The sequence below is a fragment of the Mustelus asterias genome, chromosome 28 (genome assembly GCF_964213995.1).
Source record: "Mustelus asterias chromosome 28, sMusAst1.hap1.1, whole genome shotgun sequence".
NCBI classification, from domain to species: Eukaryota; Metazoa; Chordata; class Chondrichthyes; order Carcharhiniformes; family Triakidae; genus Mustelus; species Mustelus asterias.
The window spans coordinates 27781140-27800980 of record NC_135828.1 but is presented as its reverse complement, the minus strand read 5'-3'; the positions used below and the strand labels follow the sequence as shown (position 1 = coordinate 27800980).

The 19841-nt window shown below is 43.6% G+C and overlaps 1 protein-coding gene across 1 annotated transcript in view; it reads right to left on the bottom strand.

The window, feature by feature from the left end:
• The window catches only part of fam149b1 (family with sequence similarity 149 member B1), a 128795-nt gene that overhangs the window by 43684 nt on the left and 65270 nt on the right, over positions 1–19841 (bottom strand). Inside the window, exons 10-13 of the mRNA XM_078199769.1 lie at positions 16602–16652; positions 12485–12709; positions 8642–8762; positions 5828–5953 (exon numbers count right to left, since the gene is read on the bottom strand). Of these exons, the coding sequence (XP_078055895.1) occupies positions 5828–5953; positions 8642–8762; positions 12485–12709; positions 16602–16652 (523 nt within the window). The remainder of the gene's footprint in view (positions 1–5827; positions 5954–8641; positions 8763–12484; positions 12710–16601; positions 16653–19841) is intronic.

Here is a 19841-nt window from a genome sequence, read left to right as displayed (position 1 = left end):
GCACCAGTTCACCAGATTCTCTATCTCATTCCTGTACTCAGTCTCATAAGTGTCCCATAATCCTTCTTAACTATCCTATGCACCTGCTCTGCTGACTTCAGGGATCTGTGAATAATTCCTCCAAGATGCTTCTGATCCTCTCAGCTTTCCAGTGTCCTGCCATTCATTAAATACTCCCTCGTCTTGTTTCTTCTTCCAAAGTGCATCATCTTGCACTTACCCGGGTTAAATATCATCTGCCACTGTTCTGCCCATCTGACCAACCCATCGATATCTTCCTGCAATCTACAACTATCTTCCCTGTGAAACCCTATCAATCTTGGTGTCACCTGCAAACTTGCTTATCATTCCCCCCAAATTTTCATCTATATCGTTTATGCATATCCCAGTACTGAACTTTGTGGTACACCACTGGACACCAGCCTCCAGTCACTCAAACTGCCTTCTACCGCTACCCTTTGTGTCCTATTACTCAACCAGTTTTGGATTCACCTTGCCAAGTTTCCCTGAATTCCATGTGCTTTAACCTTCTCAGTCAGTCTCCCATATGGGACCTTGTCAAAGGCTTTGCAAAAATCCATATAAACTACATCAACTGCACTTCCCTCATCCACACACTTGGTCACATTTTTGAAAAATTCTAACAAATTTCTTAGGCATGACCTCCCTCTGACAAAGCTATGCTAACTATCCCTAATTAGCCCATGCCTTTCCCTATCACTGATGTGAGACTCACTGGTCTGTAATTTCCTGGTTCATCTCTACCATCCTTCCTGAAAACTGAAACCACATTAGCAATCCTCCAGTCTGCTGGCACTTCCCCCATGAACAGAGAGGAATTACAAATTTGTGTCAGAGTTCCTGCAATTTCCTGCTTCACTTCCCTTGGGTTAAGAGGCTATCCCATCAACAGCTTCTTGATTACTGTTCATTCGCTCTGCACCCTTCATATCCTCAGCTGTCCCCTGCTTCCACACAACAAACTGGATACAATTTGTTCAAAGATAGCATAGGATAGTTGACTTTATTTTCCCTCACAAAAAAGTGCCAAGAGCATTAAAGTCTAAGCTTATGTTGAGATGACCTGCAAATAGTATCTTGATTACAAAATACTGAGTGGAAAGAATATGGTAAGTGTTGCAGCATGTTTGAGTGGAAGTTGCACAATCACTTGAGCTTTTTTCAAATGCACACTCGGTATTGACCAATGCTTTTGCTGTTGGCCTGTTGAGTGTTAGCAAAAGCTCTTTTTAATTCACCAAAACACTTTACAAAGTTCTTCTCTACCTTCAATCCTCTGACATAACAAAAATCATAAGATTCCTTTCAACTTGTCCCTGTGAAGGTTGTTAAATTAGAAGGCTAATTATACAAAAGGGTCCAGAGGGGCAATTTTTTCACACAGAGAGTGTTGCGTGTCTGGAACAAGTTGCCAGAGGTAGTAGTAGCGGCAGGTATAATTTTGTCTTTTAAAAAGCATTTAGATAGTTACATGGGTACGATGGGTATAGAGGGATATTGGCCAAATGCGGGCAATTGGGATTAGCTTAGGGGTTTTAAAAAAAAAGGGCGGCATGGACAAGTTGGGCCGAAGGGCCTGTTTCCATGCTGTAAACCTCTATGACTCTAAAGGCAATGATGTTATTTAGACATGTCTAGTCTCTGTTGTGTGGAGACTCCCAAGATACAGAAAATGTTCACACTTTCTGGGATATCACTATTGATCTTAATCGAAGGGGGCAGTTGATATGTTGTGGGAGCTGGTTAGAAGAGTAATAACTTTGTTTTCTGGGTGTTTTAGTGAAAGGCCCATTTTCTCATGTGGTTGAAGGTTGGAGAAGGCAATGAACAGGAGCTCAGTTTCTGAATAGATGCACAATCTTCATCTGCACTCTGAAGCTCTATAATTGAAGTTGGCATGCTTTAACTTTTTCATCCCACTGAGATCCAGCATGGAGGAGCTCAGCAAAGACTGGGAGACAATCAATGTTTGCTGGAAAGAACATTTTGGGAAACTCCTCAAGTGTTTGAGTTCAACATCCTCAACACCCCGTCTGGCTTGATCTCACTGCTACCTGATACGATCTTCATTGTGCAGCGAATTCAGGAAAAGTACAAGGAACAGCATCAACCACTGTAACTTGTCTTTTGACCTCACAAAAGCCTGTGACTCCGATGGAGTATCCTCCTGAAATTTGGCTGCACTCAGAAATGTATCACTATTTTCCACAACAAAATGATCCCCACAAATGAAACCCTATCTCAGTGAAGACAGGGTCATAGAAAAGTTACAGCACAGAAAGAGGCCATCTGGCCCATCATGTCTGCCAGCCAAAAAAGGAAAAAAAGAAACTAGTCCATTTTAATCCCACTTTCCAGCATCTGGTCTGTAGCCTTGCATGTTACAGCACTTCACATTCAGATCCAGGTACCTTTACAATGAGTTGATCATTTCAGCCTCAACAATCAAATAAGGCAATGAATTCCAAACACCTACCACCTTTTGAAAAACATTTTGCCCATGTCCCCTCTCATAATTCTACTAGTCACCTGAAATATATTCCCCCTGGTAACCGACCCCTCAGATAGGGGAAACAGTTCTTTCTTGTCTTCCTTGACTTGGCGCCATAATTTTGTGCACCTCGATTAGGTCACCCCTCAGCCTCCTCTATTCTAAGGAGAACAACTCTAGCCTATCAAATCCTTCTTCATAACTAAAATTTTCAACATTCTTGTCAATCTCCTCTGCACTGTCTCCACAGCAATTATGTTCTTCCTGTAATGTGGTGACCAGAACTGTGCACTAAACTCCAGCTGTGGCCTAACCAGTGTTTTATACATTTCCATCATTACATCCTACTTTTATATTCAATACCTCGTACAATAAAGAAAAGTACTCATCTATTTTCTTCATCACCTTATCCACCTGTCCAGCCACTTTCAGGGACCTGAGAACATGCACTTCAAGGTCTCTCACTTCCTCAACCCTTCTCAACATCATCTAATTTATTGAGTATTTCTTTGCTTTGTTTGCCCTCCCCAAATGGATTATTTCACACTTTAAAAGATTGAATTTCCTTTGCCACTTCTCTGCCCACTCAACATTGATATCATTCTGGACTTGACAACCATACTCTTCATTATCAACCCCACATGGCCAATTTTTGTGTCATCTGCAAGTTTCCAGATCATGCCTCTCACATTGAAGTCCAAACCATTAATATTTACAACAACCAGCAAGGGTCTGAGCCTTGTGGAGCACCACAGGAAACCCTTTTCCATTCACAAAATCAGCCAGCGACCATTACCCTTTCTTTCTTTGTGTATTGTTTCATATTTTTATACACAAAGGGTAGTAGAACTCTCTTCTGCAAATGGCAACTGATGCCAAATCAATTGTTTATTTTAAAACTTAGATTGATAGATTTTTGTTCATCAAAAGCATTGAGGGATATGAGGCAAAAGCAGCTATGTAGAGTTAGATTGCAGATCAGCCATGAACCCACTGCATGGTGGGTTTCCTCCCGGGTGCTCCGGTTTCCTCTCACAGTTCAACGATGTGTAGGTTCGGTGGATTGGCCATGCTAAATTGCCGCTCAGTATCCAAAGATGTGCAGGTTGGTCAAGATCAATATATTGGGTTAAGTGGATAGGGTGGGGGAGTGGTCTCTTTTAGAGGGTCGGTGCAGATTTGATGGGTCAAATGGCCACCTTCTGCACTGTAGGGATTATATGGAAAAGGTTCAAAGGATTAAATGGACTCCAATGTTACTATCTACTTTGTTGCCCATTCCCAGGACATGTTCTCCCCCTCCAGTCATCGGCTTGGCAAACAACTGCAAACCACACAATTTTCACCTGTTGTGATGTCTAGTGCTGTTGGTGCAGATTGTACAGCAGGTCTCATTCACTTGGTAGTGGCGTATTTGGTCATTCCTTCATGTGCCTCAACTGCAGGAATCATCTTGCATAACTTCTAACTCTTTAAACACAATCCCACCACCAAACCTCCTCTCCCACAGAGCAGTGAGGGACTATTACACTGAGGGGACTGAAGAGACTTTCTGATGGGAATGATATCCCTGTTACACTGCGGCTCAGACGAAACATAGGAAAATAATATATATATTAATGATCGAGACCTTGGTGCATAGGGGACAATTTCAAAGTTTGCAATTAGTACAAAACTTGGAAGCATTGTGAATTGTGAGGAGGATAGTGCAAAACTTCAGAAAGACACAGACAAGTTGGTGGAGTGGGCTGATAGGTGGCAGATGAAGTTCAATGTGGAGAAGTGTGAGGTGATGTATTTTGGTAGGAGGATCGTGGAGAGACATCATAATATATGGGGTAAAATTCTTAAGTGGGTGCAGAGGCAGAGGTACTTGGGTGTATATGTGCATAAACCATTGAAGGTGGCAGGACAGATGGAGAGAGCAGTTAATAAAGCATATCGTATTCTGGGCTTTATTAATAGGGGCATAGAGTATGAGAGCAAGGAGGTTATGTAGAATTTATACAGAACACTAATTTGACCTTAGCTAGAATATTTTGTGCACAGTTCTGGGCCCAACACTATAGGAAGGATGTGAACGCATTGGAGTGTACACAGAAGCGGTTTACAAGAATGTTTCCAGAGATGAGAAACTTCCGTTGTAAAGATAGAACAAAGAACAGTACAGCACAGGAACAGGCCTTTCGACCCACCAGCTGCAACATGACTTGCCAATTTTTACATTCTATGCCCCGATCGATGAAGGCAAGCATGCTATACGCCTTCTTGACCACCATATCCACTTGTGTTGCCACTTCACCTTGGGATTTCTGATCTGGTCCCCTAACACTCTACTGCTCTTTCTTGCAGCACCATTTATCCTTTCAGTCAGTCCCTTGAACCCAGCTTGGTTCAGGTGCAGCCTGCATCAGTGGAACAGCTCCTTCCTGCACCAGTTGGTACCCATGTTGAAGAAATCAAGCCAATCTTTGCCACACCAGCTCTTCAGCCACATGTTTGCCTTCTTGGCCTGTTGTCCTTTGCCAATTAGCATGTCGCTCAGTGAATGATTCAGAGATATCTCTCACCTCCTGGTACTCCTCAAGAGGGCCTCCTCCCTGTTCTTCCCCACATCACTGGTCCCATCATGGACCACAACTGGACCTTACCCTTCCCAGTTGTATTACAGCTTGGTGTGGCTCCTGCTCTGCCCAAGACTGCAAGGAACTACAAAAGGTCGTGAATGTAGCCCAATCCATCACGCAAACCAGCCTCCCATCCATTGACTCTGTCTACACTTCCTGCTGCCTCAGAAAAGCAGCCAGCATAATTAAGGACCCCACGCACCCCGGACATATTCTCTCCCACCTTCTTCCGTCGGGAAAAAGATACAAAAGTCAGAGGTCAGTACCAACCGACTCAAGAACAGCTTCTTCCCTGCTGCTGTCAGACTTTTGAATGGACCTACCTTGCATTAAGTTGATCTTTCTCTACACTCTAGCTATGACTGTAACACTACATTCTGCACTTTCTCGTTTCCTTCCCTATGAATGGTATGCTTTGTATAGCGCGCCAGAAACAATACTTTTCACTGTATACTAATACATGTGACAATAATAAATCAAATCAAATCAAATCATGCTCAATCTTCAACCACTCTGATAACTTGCTTTCCTCGGGCAAAAAAGGATCATTCTTGCTTCCCTACCATTTGATCAGATAACTTAGAGATCAATGATCCAACCCAAGACTATTTTGGGTTGTATTGCTCAGCGTCCTATTGGTTAAACCTGGTGAGACATTGGCAAAGCTAAAATTTATGTTCCTCCTTACCCGAAAGGTGTGTGAGGTTTTGGGCCTGGTAAAGCATTCATGCCCCAGAAATCTGTCTCTTGGAGGCAGATGGCTTGTCTCATCTATAACTGCACTGTGAGCCCGGTTTGAATGCATTCGCATTTTCTACAGGGGAGAAAAAAAGCAGTTAGCTGCCTGATATTATCAACATTCTCAGCCTGACGGATGGCAGCTTTGCTGTTCCTGTGACTAGTTTAACTGAATGAATTACTGTGTCACAATTTTTTGATTTCAACATTTTATTCTACCCAGCCTGACAGTTCTGCATTTCAAATATCTCTTTCTTTCCCTCCTCTCCTGAAGGTTATAAAATCATACAGTGCAGAAGAGGCCCTTTGGCCCATCAAGTCTGTGCCGACTTGTGAGAAACACTTGACCTCCCAACTAATCCCATTTAGCATAGAATCATGGAATCCATACAGTGCAGAAGGAGGCCATTCAGCCCACTGAGTCTGCACCGACAACAATCCCACCCAAGCCCTATTCCCGTAACCCCACGTATTGACCCTGCTCATCCCCCTGACACAAAGGGGCAACTTAGCATGGCCAATCCACCTAACCTGCACATCTTTGGAGGGTGGGAGGAAACTAGAGCACCTGGAAGAAACCCATGCAGACACGGGGAGAGCATGCAGACTCCGCACAGACAGTCACCTGAGGCCAGAATTGAACCTGGGTCCCTGGTGCTGTGAGGCAACAGTGCTAACCACTGTGCCAGCACTTGGCCTAAATGTTCAAACGTTATGACTTGTGTCAAGTGCCAAGATCATGACTCTTGACGGGATACGTTTCCACAGGTACCTAATCTCAGCTGTTCTTTTTATGACAGTCTTGTGACTTGTGTCAAGTGCCAAGGTCATGACTCTTGACGGGATATGTTTCCACAGGTACCTAATCTCAGCTGTTCTTTTTATGACAGTCTTGTGACTTGTGTCAAGTGCCAAGGTCATGACTCTTGACGGGATACATTTCCACAGGTACCTAATCTCAGCTGTTCTTTTTGTGATAGTCTTGCCCACTGATATCACAGTGGTATCACACCCCTCACACAACGTACACATCCACATCTACAGCAGGTGTCACTAGATAGCAATCGGAAATGGCAACTCTGACTGATACCTTTTATTTCCCAAGGCCCAAAACAGTGAGGATAATGGTAGCACCCCAACAATTCCCCAACTAACTCAGGACAGACCCAAGGATCAAAGCAAGCCTATATGAGCGGCATGCCTCAGCACAACACCAAGCAGTCCTGTTACTGAATTGATACTGGCTGAACTATTGAGTGGATACTGAGTGAACCAGCAAATCAGAAGTAAAATGCTGGAAGTCTGAAATAAAAACAGAAAATATTGGAAATATTCACCAAGTCCAGCAGTGGAAGGAGAAACAAAGTTAACATTTCTCACGAAAGGTCATTAACCTGAAATGTTAAATCAGTTTCTGACCTTTCACCTAAGGGGAACAGCTGCTCCCTATCCACCCTGTCCATGCCCCTCATAATCTTGAACACCTCAATCAGATTATCTCTCAGTCTTCTCTGCTCCAACGAAAACAACCCAAGCCTATCCAACCTCTCTTCATAACTTAAATGTTCCATCCCAGGCAGCATCCTAGTGAATCTCCTCTGCACCCCCTCCAGTGCGTTCACATCCCTCCACTAATGTGGCGACCAGGACTGCACACAGTGCTCCAGCTGTGGCCTCACCAAAGTTTTATATAACACCATCATGACCTCTCTGCTTTTGTAATCTATAACCCCGATTGATAAAGGCGAGTGTGCTATATGCCCTTTTCACCACCCTATTAACCTGCCTTTCCGCCTTTAGAGATCTACGGACAAACACACCAAGGTCCCTTTGTTCTTTGTAGAGGTCCACAAATCCTTAAAAGTAGCAGCATAGGTGGAACAGATGGTGAAGAAAGCATATGGCATGCTTGCCTTCATCGGCTGGGGCATTGAGAAGAAAGTTGAGGTAGCGACATTTAAGACTTATCTGGGTAGGCACATGAACAGGCGGGGTTTGGAGGGAGACAGGCGGTTGGTCTAGATCGGACAACATGATCGGCGCAGGCTTGGTGGGCCAAAGGGCCTGTTCCTGTGCTGTACTGTTCTTTGTTCGTTCAAACATTTTTAATTTTAAGTTGAATACATAATGTGTGGAACAGTCTCCTCTGCTGTATGATTCTATAATTCACACATCAAGTGCAGTTCTTTATTCTCCTGAGTCTGGTCTGTTCACTGCCTCAGTGATCAACAAACTGACAACAATCCCACCCAAGCCCTATCCCCGTAACCCCACGTATTGACCCTGCTCCTCCCCCTGACACAAAGGGGCAACTTAGCATGGCCAATCCACCTAACCTGCACATCTTTGGAGTGTGGGAGGAAACTAGAGCACCTGGAAGAAACCCATGCAGACACGGGGAGAGCATGCAGACTCCGCACAGACAGTCACCTGAGATATTTCACATTGTAGAAATATTAATATTTCTGATTCAATGGGGGTAAATAAACTTAAGAAAATACTGCAAGTAACAAATATTATATGATTCCAAAAGCGGCCTAACATTTTAAATCAGTAATGTATAAAGCAGTTTCAGATTATCAATAGGTGTGAGCTAACAGTTTCAAATTGTCAATAGATGTGTGCGTAACCATTCCCAATCAATAGATGTGTGTACGACAGTTGTAGGTTATCAATATGGAAGTGCTTGGTTGCAGATAGGAACAACACGAACATTACAACACATGATGTGGCAGCAACAAAATTGGGCAAGTTGCTCAGGTACCTGTGGTCGGGCAGTGAACTTCCCAGCTGAATGATCGATATCAGTGCTGCCAATAGGTGGAAGCAGGGTGTTGTGTCTGAGAGGCAGAGTTGGGGCAGAGAGGCGATCACTTGCTGTCTGTCTATAATCAAAAAGAAGAAACAAAAACTTGAGCTTCCTAAATGTCAAGACTTACCATTGAGCTAAACATGATTGAAATTCATATTCCTGTCCATGTAGCACGTTATCACAATAGAGGATGTAATTAAAAAGTTTCACAGCCAAAGGGAGAAACTGAAAAATCCATACACAGGAAACCCTGCCAACTACGTTACTTTCTCCCAGAGACACCATTTCCAAACTAGTACAAGATGATTTGAATGATCATATTTAAAATCTACCCCAATTTCATCACACTAAATAGTCACACATAACTTTTTTCTGAAGTAATAGCCAGATTCAAATGCAGGATTTCCCCATTAATACTCAGAGAGTGAAGATAGTTGAGACTTTCTTTGGTGAATTTTGTTGTCACTCAGTTACTCAATGGATACCCATAATTATGCGAATGAATGATCATTTTGTACAAGGCACTCGTGAAATCATACTGCCCCGAATACCATTATAGAGCAGTTGTACTGGGGCAGGGAGATCTTCATTTCATCCTGGAATTCAAACCTAACATCAGAAGGGAAAAGGATAACATGACAATAGCTCTCTCACTCAGTCTGAGAGAGAATTTCTATGTTGAATAAATGGTCATTCCAGCGGTATAGATGGATAATCTTATGAAGCAGAGGTGGATACCCCACCCCCACTCTGAGAACTAACACCTAACCACTCAAAAGAGGAGTGAGTACCTCACCTCATAATCTGTTAGAGTGAGTGTGAAGTGGTACGATCTGCACTTCAGCAACTTTTTTACTGGTTAAATCAAAATAACTCCCTGATACACTCTCTAGACACAGTAAGAAGTCTCACAACACCAGGTTAAAGTCCAACAGGTTTATTTGGTAGCACAAGCCACTAGCTTTCACAGCACTGCTCTGAAAGCTGGTGGCTTGTGCTACTAAATAAACCTGTTGGACTTTAACCTGGTGTTGTGAGACTTCTTACTGTGCTTACCCCAGTCCAACACCAGCAACACACTCTCTAAAGTCAACAAGTAACAATTTATTTATCTAACAGTGAACTAGTTAACTAAACTATTAAGAAAACGAATAAAACAAGATTCAAATGGAATGCTGTTCAGATAAATACAAATCCCACTTATTATTCCTGTAGGGATTCTATTAACAAAAAAAATAGCATTTTAGTCACTCTCTAAATTACAACCAGGTTTTGTGTCTTCCGGAATATTCTGGGCCTTCTCTGTTGATACTCCCGTCTTGAGCTTCTGTCTTCTTTCATACCTTCGCTATCGAGATGAGGCTTTGAGCTAATAGCTGTGAGCTGTGGCAGATGCTCTCTTCCTCTGTTGCACTGCCTCCTTCCTTATGCCAATATCTCCCACAATATGATTGGTCCTCGATTGCCAAAACCATCAAATTTAAATTTAATAGGTTTTTGGTATTTAAGTGCCTGATTCAAATTTTATTGGCTGAATTCAAAAAAATTCAAAAGCCTGTTGCCTTGGTAACCCTGGTGCTTGGCCTTCCGATAAAAAAATGAAACATTTGGATGTACTTACATTTTTAAAAACTTTCTCCAAGCACAGAAAAAAAAGCGCCACCTTTTAACAGACAATGCACCCTAACCAGCACGTCTTTCAGAATGTGGGAGGAAACCGGAGCTCCCGGAGGAAACCCACGCAGACACAGAGAACGTGCAAACTCCACACAGACAGTGACCCAAGCCGGGAATCGAACCCGGGTCCCTGGCGCTGTGAGGCAGCAGTGCTAACCACTGTGCCATGGTGCCGCCCCTAAATCCCTAAAGATCATTCCCTAAATCAAAGCTGTGCAAAGAAAAGCAAGTGTTAAAACATTCAGCCTGTGCATGGAATTAGTGCAGTTTATCTTGAGATGTTTAAAAGAATAAGTCATTTTATTCCAGTGTGTGTTTGATTTTGTAAGTTTAGAATTAAGTTCTGTGATTAGCTTTTGTAACTGTATCTGAGTACTGTGCTCAGTTCTGGTCGCCTCATTACAGGAAGGATGTGGAAATGATTGAAAGGGTGCAGAGGAGATTTACAAGGATGTGGCCTGGATTGAGTGACATGCCTTATGAGGATAGGCTGAGGGAGCTCGGTCTTTTCTCCTTGGAGAGACGTAGGATGAGAGGAGACCCAATAGAGGTGTATAAGATGTTGAGAGGCATAGATTGGGTGGACTTTCGGAGGCTTTTTCCCAGGGTGGAAATGGCTGTTACGAGAGGACACAGGTTTAAGGTGCTGGGGGGTAGGTACAGGGGAAATGTTAGGGGGAAGTTTATCACACAGAGGGTGGTGGGCAAGTGGAATCGGCTGCCGTCAGTGGTGGTGGAGGCAAACTCAATAGGGTCTTTTAAGAGACTCCTGGATGAGTACATGGGACTTAATAGGATGGAGGGTTATAGGTAGGCCTAGAAGGTAGGGATATGTTCGGCACAACTTGTGGGGCCGAAGGGCCTGTTTGTGCTCTAGTTTTTCTATGTTTCTATGGTTCCTTTAACCTTCATTACTTAGGAATATGTATTAGTTGAATGTATTGTGTTATATTTAGCACTGATCTTATATGTATATTTTACAGACTGTGTAATGTCTGTGACATTAATTCTTGTCAAGCTACTCTATATATTCCAAGCACCAGCAGGACAACAAAACCACACTGTGGAAAAGCAGTTCGCTCAACAAAAACACAGCACTTGTTTTAATGGGGTTCTACAGGACATACTGACACTGAGAGATAAATTAGACATCTAGGGATGGGCAATAAAATGCTGGCCTTGCCAGCACGCCATGTCCCATTAAACAATGAAAAAAAGGTGTTATGGAAGGATTTAAACACTTTTTTAATTTGAGGGGTTATTGGACTGGGAGGCAATGTAATGAGAACAGGGATGATGGGTGCACAGGATTTAGTACGAGTGAGGAAGTGGTCAGCAGGCTTTTGGATGAACTCCAAAGAAAATGTAATAAAGCTCATGTCCAATAAAGTGCCATTTGGGAGGCTTCTGATAAAATGTTGTTGCTTTTCAGTCTGAAGAGATGTGAGTAGTGATGAGCCCCAGAGATTAGTTTTAGAATCAATATACATAAATGATTTGCATTCATGTAGGTAACACAATAGCAGCATTTGCAATGCTAAAGGAGTAGTAAGTATGAACTAGAAGGGAACTGGGAGTGATCCGAGGACAGAGACAGATTAGTAAACATAAATATTCAATATCCTTAAGAGAACAGGAGGTGGATTCGTTGACGCTGCGCGTGGCTGGGATTCTCCGGTCCTGCTGCAGCGAACGGAGACTTGGCTGAAGACCAGATTCCCTGTTTTCACCGGCAGCAGTGATGGGACGTGCGCAACCGGAGAATTCTGACCCAGTGAGTGTGTTGTCACACCAGACACTAAACACTGACCGATATCCCAGTGTCACACCAGACACACACTCACTACGTAGGAGATGGTCACAAACTCTAGTACCAGAGAACAGGGCTCTAAGAGGGAACATACACAGTATCGGCAGAACTACTTTATGCTGCGGGTAGTCAACGTGTGAAATGAAAAGGAGTGAAGGCACGTAATGTGGGAAAACATCGAGGAAAATGTAGACATCTATGGCGGAGCAGCCAATCGAAGCCATTAATTTTGGGAAATGCCAGTTGCGCTCCCGAATGTTTTCCATTTCTGTACTTTGCTACATTTCATGTTTCCATTTCACACTTACAGCCGTATTCCCTGCACCACTTTGTCAATGGGTCCAACTGGAGTTCCGGAGTGGGATAAAGTCGAATGTATTGGGTGGAGTGTCCGAGGGGGATTGCGCCGTCTTGCAGAATGGACTGGATAGGATAGAGAGGAAACACTGTGTTCCAGCTGTTGGTTTGCATGAAAACGGTTTGAAGAGATGGTGCTTGAACGTGGTCGCAGAATAGGCCTCTCATCCTGATCCCTGTAATCAAGTTTAAAACACATTTAAAATGCATCTGTCACATCCTCAAAGTACCCGCCAACATCCTCTGCCCACACACAAAACCGAAACTCTCACTGTTTCAATCGTCCTACATTGCCAATAACGCAAACCCAAACAGCACATGTCCGGTAATCCAGACTCACAGATGACTACAGTGCAGAAAAGGCCCTTCGGCCCATAAAGTCTGCACCGACGCATGAAAGGCCCGGACCTGCCCACCTAATCCCACTTGCCAGCACTTGGCCCATAGCCTTGAATGCTATGACGTGCCAAGTGCTCATCCAGGTACTTTTTAAAGATGTGAGGCATCCCGCCTCCATCACCCTCCCAGGCAGTGCATTCCAGACTCTGAGTAAAAAGGTTTTTCCTCAAATCCCCCCCTAAACCTCCCACCCTTCACTTTTAACTTGTGTCCTCTCATAACTGACCCTTCAACTAAGGGGAACAGCTGCTCCCTGTCCACCTTGTCCGTGCCCCTCATAATCTTGAACACCTCAATCAGGTCACCCCTCAGTCTTCTCTGCACCAAAGAAAACAACCCAAGCCTATCCAACCTCTCTTCATATCTTAAACGCTCCATCCCAGGCAGCATCCTGGTGAATCTCCTCTGCACCCCCTCCAGTGCGTTCACGTCCTTCCTATAATGTGGCAACCAGAACTGCACACAGTGCTCCAGCTGTGGCCTCACCAAAGTTCTATACAACTCCATCATGACCTCTCTGCTTTTGTAATCTATACCCCGATTGATAAACGCGAGTGCGCCATCTGCCTTTTTCACCACCCTATTAACCTGCCTTTCTGCCTTCAGAGATCTATGGACAAACACGCCAAGGTCTCTTTGTTCTTCGGAACTTCCCAGTCTTAGACCTTTCATAGTATACTTCCTTGTCAAATTACTCCTTCCAAAGTGCATCACCTCACACTTTTCAGGGTTAAATTCCATCTGCCACTTATCCACCCATTTGACCATCTCGTCTATATCTTCCTGTAGCCCAAGACACTCAACCTCACTGTTAACCACCCGGCCAATCTTTGTGTCATCGGCAAATTGACTAATCTTACTCCCACATAGTCATCTATGTCATTTATATAAATAGGGGGCCCACCACGGATCCCTGAGATACGCCATTGGTCACTGGCCTCCAGTCACTAAAACAGGCGTCTGTCACCACCCTCTGTCTCCTACCGCTAAGCCAATTATGAATCCATCTTGTCAGATCACCCTGTATCCCACATGCATTAGCCTTCTTAATAAGTCTCCCATGTGGGACTTTGTCAAAGGCTTTGCTGAAATCTATGTAAACTACATCAACCGCACTACCCTCATCCACACACTTGGTTACATGCTCAAAAAATTCAATCAAATGTGTTAGGCATGACCTCCCTCTGACAAAACCATGCTATCCCTGATCAAACCTTGCCTCTCCAAATGGAGAGGGGTTCTTTCCTTCAGAATCTTTTCCAGTAATTTCCCAACCACAGACATGGTCTGTAGTTCCCTGGCTTGTCTCGACAACCTTTCTTAAATAGTGGGACAATATTAGCTGTTCTCCAGTCCTCTGGCATCTCTCCGGTGGCCAGGGAGGAATTAAAAATTTGGGTCAGAGCCCCTGCAATTTCCTCCCTTACCTCCCACAACAGCCTGGGACACAATTCATCCGGACCTGGAGATTTGTCCACTTTTAAGCCCATCAATCCCTCCAATACCCCTTCTGATAATTTTCTCTACAGCCTCACAGTCTCTCTCCCCAAGTTCCATAATTACCTCCTCATTCTCATGGGTGAAGACAGATGTGAAATATTCATTCAACACCCTACCAATGTCCTCTGGCTCCACCCGCAGATTGCCCACTTGGTCCCTATGGGCCCTACTCTTTCCCTGGTTATCCTCTTCCCATTGATATACTTGTAGGATATCTTAGGATTTTCCCTACTTTTACCAGCCAGAGCTTGCTCATATCCCCTCTTTACTTTCCTAATTGATTTCTTAAGCTCTATCCTGCACTTTCTGTACTCCACTAATGCCTCCGCAGACTTACTTTCCTTATACTTGATAAAAGCCTCTCTTTTCCTTCTCATTGTATCCTGAGTGTCTCTGGTCATCCATAGTTCTCCGGGCTTGTTACACCTTCCTATTACCGTAGAGGGAACATGTTGGGCCTGTACCCTCCCCATTTCATCTTTGAACACCCTCCACTGCTCCTCTGTAGATTTCCCCACAAGTAACTCATTCCAGTCTATCGTGGCCAGATCCTGCCTGATTTTGTTAAAATCTACTCTCCCCCAACCCAAAACCTTTTTCTGCAACTTGTCAATTTCTTTGTCCATAACAAATTTGAATTGAACCATGTTGTGGTCGCTATCACCAAAATGCTCCCCCACCAACACATCAAGCACCTGTCCGACTTCATTCCCCAGAATTAGGTCCAGCTCAGCTCCCTCCCTTGATAGATCCTTTACATATTGACCAAAGAAGTTTTCCTGTACACATTTTAAGAACTCTACTCCATCTAAGCCCTTAACATGATGGCTATCCCAATTAATGTTGGGAAAGTTGAAATTACCTAATATAAATACCCTCTTATTATTTTTGCGCCCCTCTGCGAATTGCACACATATTTGCTCTTCAATTTCCTGCTGACTGTCTGGGGGTCTATAATAAACACCTAGCAACGTAGCTGTCCCTTTTTATTCCTAAACTCTATAAGACTTGAAGACTTGATTACCTGTAAAGACTCGCAGTCCAGCCATTAGTTTGTAAATTGAGTTTGTGCCTTTATATGCCCTGTTTGTGAACAGAACTCCCACTCACCTGATGAAGGAGCAGCGCTCCGAAAGCTAGTGGCTTGTGCTACCAAATAAACCTGTTGGACTTTAACCTGGTGTTGTGAGACTTCTTACTGTGTTTACCCCAGTCCAACGCCGGCATCTCCACATCATTAAAGTAGAGGCCCTCCAGCCTTGTCTCACTCCCTTGAAACTTACTCCAGCTGTATTCCCTTGAATCTGATTGCTTTTCTGTTATACTGTGTCCCTATTCTGCTAATAGTCTAGGTCCCCTCTCCCTGCCAAACGAGTTTAAACTCTTTCCAACAGCACGAGCAAACCCACCAGCAAGGTTGTTAGTCCCGCTCTGGTTCAGATGTAGACTGTCCCGCCTGTACAGGTCCCACCTTCCCCAAAAACGGTCCCAGTACTCCACGAATCTAAAACCCTCCCTCCTGCACCAACTCTTAAGCCACACATTCATCTGTGCTATTCTCCTATTTCTGTACTCACTAGCTCGTGGCACTGGGAGTAATCCAGATATTATAACCTGAAAGGTCCTGCTCCTTAGTCTATTGCCTAACTCCCTGAATTCTTGGTGCAAGACGTCATCCCTCTTTCTACCCATGTCATTGGTATCAACATGTACCATGACCTCTGCCTTATTCCCCCCCACCCCCCCCCTTCAGGATGCCCTGCAGCCGTTCAATGACATACCGGACCCTGGCACTAGGGAGGCAACACACCATCCTGGAATCTCTTTCACGACCATAGAAGTGCCTATCTGTGCCCCTGACTATGGAGTCCCCAATGACTATCGCTCTTCTGCACTTTGACCCTCCCGGCTGAACAACAGAGCCAGCCGTGGTGCCACTGCACTGGCTGCTGCTGTTGTTTTCCCTCGATAGGCCATCCCCCCAACAGTATCCAAAGCGGTATACCTGTAATCTATGTGCTGCGTGACTGTCCATGGACTGGTCAACTGTAACAGTACTGCAGCTCAATATCAAACTTATCCCACTTTGAAACAACAAGCAATTACATTGCCAAAATGTTTTCTTTAAGTTGAGAATTTTTAAAATTAAGAATCTCCCTCCAAACTTACATTGTACAGTCCATCCAGAAGTTGCCACTGCTTATCGCTGATTTTTGAGTTCTAGACAGTAAAACAAATAAATAAATGCTTCAAATGTTTATAATATGTTACAAAATATAAGGACCTACTTTGAGACTCTGCCATTTGTCACCACTAGTGAAGTATCTTCTCAATCTTGCCTGTGTCTGGCTCTCCTATTTCATATATTCACTGTACAAATGACAGACTGGCTATTACATAGTAAATGCAGTTTGTGTTTTCAGAATCAGATGGTATATACTTTACCTTGTTTTAGCTGTTTTATATGTAAAAGAAAAATTATGAGGTCAAGTTGCATAAACATAACTTGTATAGGGCGGCACGGTGGCACAGTGGTTAACACTGCTGCCTCACAGCGCCAGGGACCAGGGTTCGACTCCCGGCTTGGGTCACTGCCTGTGCAGAGTCTGCACGTTTTCCCCGTGTCTGCATTGGTTTCTTCAGGGTGCTCTTGTTTCCTCCCACAGTCCAAAAGGTTAGGTGCATTGGCCAATACTAAATTCTCCCTCAGTGTACACAAACATATGCCGAAGTGTGGTGACTAGGGGATTTTCACAGTAACTTCATTGCAGTGTTAATGTAAGCCTGCTTGTGACATTAATAAATAAACTTTTAAAAAACTTATTCTCTGAACCATAGAAGGATCTGATTAAAACATTTAAAATGATGATGGATTTGTTGGATAAGTATAGAGGAACAGCGTCCTCTGCACTGGGAATCCAAGAGAAAGAGACATAATCTTGAAATTAGAATCAGGAAACACTTGTCACATTTTTCGAAGCATTGTGGAACTCACTGCCTGAAAAAGGATACGGGTACTGAGTGCCCACAAATTTTTGACACCAAGATCGATAAGATTTTTATTACGTGTGGGATTTGGAAGGTGGGTAATGGAGTTGAGATCAACCGTGAGTTAACTGACTTACGGGATAAATTTGAGAGGCTGAATGGTCTATTAGGGGGAGGTGATGGTCTAGTGGTATTATCGCTCGACTATTAATCCAGAAACTCAGCGAATGTTCTGAGGACCTGGGTTCGAATCCCACCACGGCAGATGGTGAAATTTGAATTCAATAAAAAAAATCTGGAATTAAGAATCGACTGATGACCATGAAACCATTGTCGATTATCGGGAAAACCCATCTGGTTCACTAATGTCCTTTAGGGAAGGAAATCTGCCGTCCTTACCCGGTCTGGCCTACATGTGACTCCAGAGCCACAGCAATGTGGTTGACTCTCAACTGTCCTCTGAAATGGCCTAGCATGCCACGCAATTCAAGGGTGACTAGGGATGGGCAACAGATGCCAAACAGCCAGCGACGCCCATGTCCCACGAATGAATTTTAAAAATCCGATGTTTTTGTTACTGACAGTCTTACTGTCAAAATTATTTTTTTAAAATCTGGATCTTAAAGGCACAAATCCATGGTGGGAGTTGCAATCAACATTAGAAATCTTGCATTAAAAATGTTTTATCAATCTTACCTGAAGAGATGAAACATTTTAACTACAGGACTTTTACTCAGAAACATCCTCCAAATTTTAATAATGATTACATGAAATACTACATGTTTTACTACACCCGGTGTAGGGGCAGCACTGGTTTGCACTACTGCCTCAAAGCGCCAGGGACCCGGGTTCGATTCCCGGCTTGGGTCACTGTCACAAGAGTTTGCACGTTCTCCCCATGCCTGCATGGGTTTCATGATGTGGAAATGCCGGCGTTGGACTGGGGTAAACACAGTAAGGAGTCTAACAACACCAGGTTAAAGTCCAACAGGTTTATTTGTTAGCAAATGCCACTAGCTTTCGGAGCGCTGCTCCTTCGTCAGATTTCCACTCCATCTGACAAAGGAGCAGCGCTCTGAAAGCTAGTGGCATTTGCTACCAAATAAACCGGTTGGACTTTAACCTGGTGTTGTTAGACTCCTTACTGTGCATGGGTTTCCCCAGGATGCTCCGGTTTCCTCCCACAGAAAGATGTGCTGGTTAGGTGCATTGACCCGAACAGGCGCCGGAGTGTGGTGACTAGGGGAATTTCACAGTAACTTCATTGCGGTGTTAATGTAAGCCTTACTTGTGATTAATAAATAAACTTTACTTTACTGTGAAGTTCCTAATGTACTGGTGTTGTGGTATTGGCAGTGCTTCACTCTGAGTGCTGCATGCAGCTCAAGCACAACCAGCTGACCTTGTTCCATAATGCCACAATATTGCACTGATCAACATAAAGCTATATTGCTACTGTGGGGTAGTAATAGCTTCAGCAAGACCAGGGTATGGAAAGTAACCTGACGGGATTCAGCAGCTTTGGGTGTTGCAATAATGCAGCACTTTATAGCACTAGGGTAACAAACTGGAAATGGCGAATTCAAATGCCACTACAGCAAGTGATCTTTGGACCTGATCACTTGACAAAATAGGGTTTAAAAAAAAGGGGCGACAGAGATCACAAATGTAGCTTTGATCTTCAATTATTCCTTGGATTCCGCATGGATCTTGTAGACTGGAAAGTTGTAAATGTAACAAGACTATTGAAGAAAAGCGGGAGACAGAAAACAGGGAACTATAAGCTAGTTATACTATCAGTGAGAAAATGCTGCACTCTCTTAGTGACATGAACAGGCACTTAGAAAATTGTAATATAACTGGGCAATGCAAATTGATTAATGGGAAATTCTTATCCATCGTACAAGAATTGTGCGTTTAATGCATGCAGGTGGTGGGCAATTAGCTGGAGATTCACTAGAAAATTGTAATATAACTGGACAGAGGCAATGCAAATTGGTTAATGGGAAATTCTTATCCATCGTACAAGAATTGTGCATTTAATGCATGCAGGTGGTGGGCAGTTAGCTGGAGATTCACTTGTGCACCTGTAAATAAGAACTTAATGAAACTTTGGTACTTGGGTTAGGAGGTACATGTTTGTAATGTGCATCTCTGTAAATAAAAGCTTATAAAATTGTGCAAACAGTTACATTCTTCATTGTTTGGCTTCATGGATTGGAACATGGTCGGAGAGGATGGTTGCCGAAATGGGAAGATTGGAAAGTTTTTTGGCTATAAAACTAAAATCCTTGCGGTCATTGTGGATGGTGGCAGAAAGTAAATGTGAATTATTGGAGTATAATTACCTCTGATATTCTCAGAGTCTGACTGATATGATGAGTAGAAGATTGACATTGATATCTGGGCATGGATTACGAT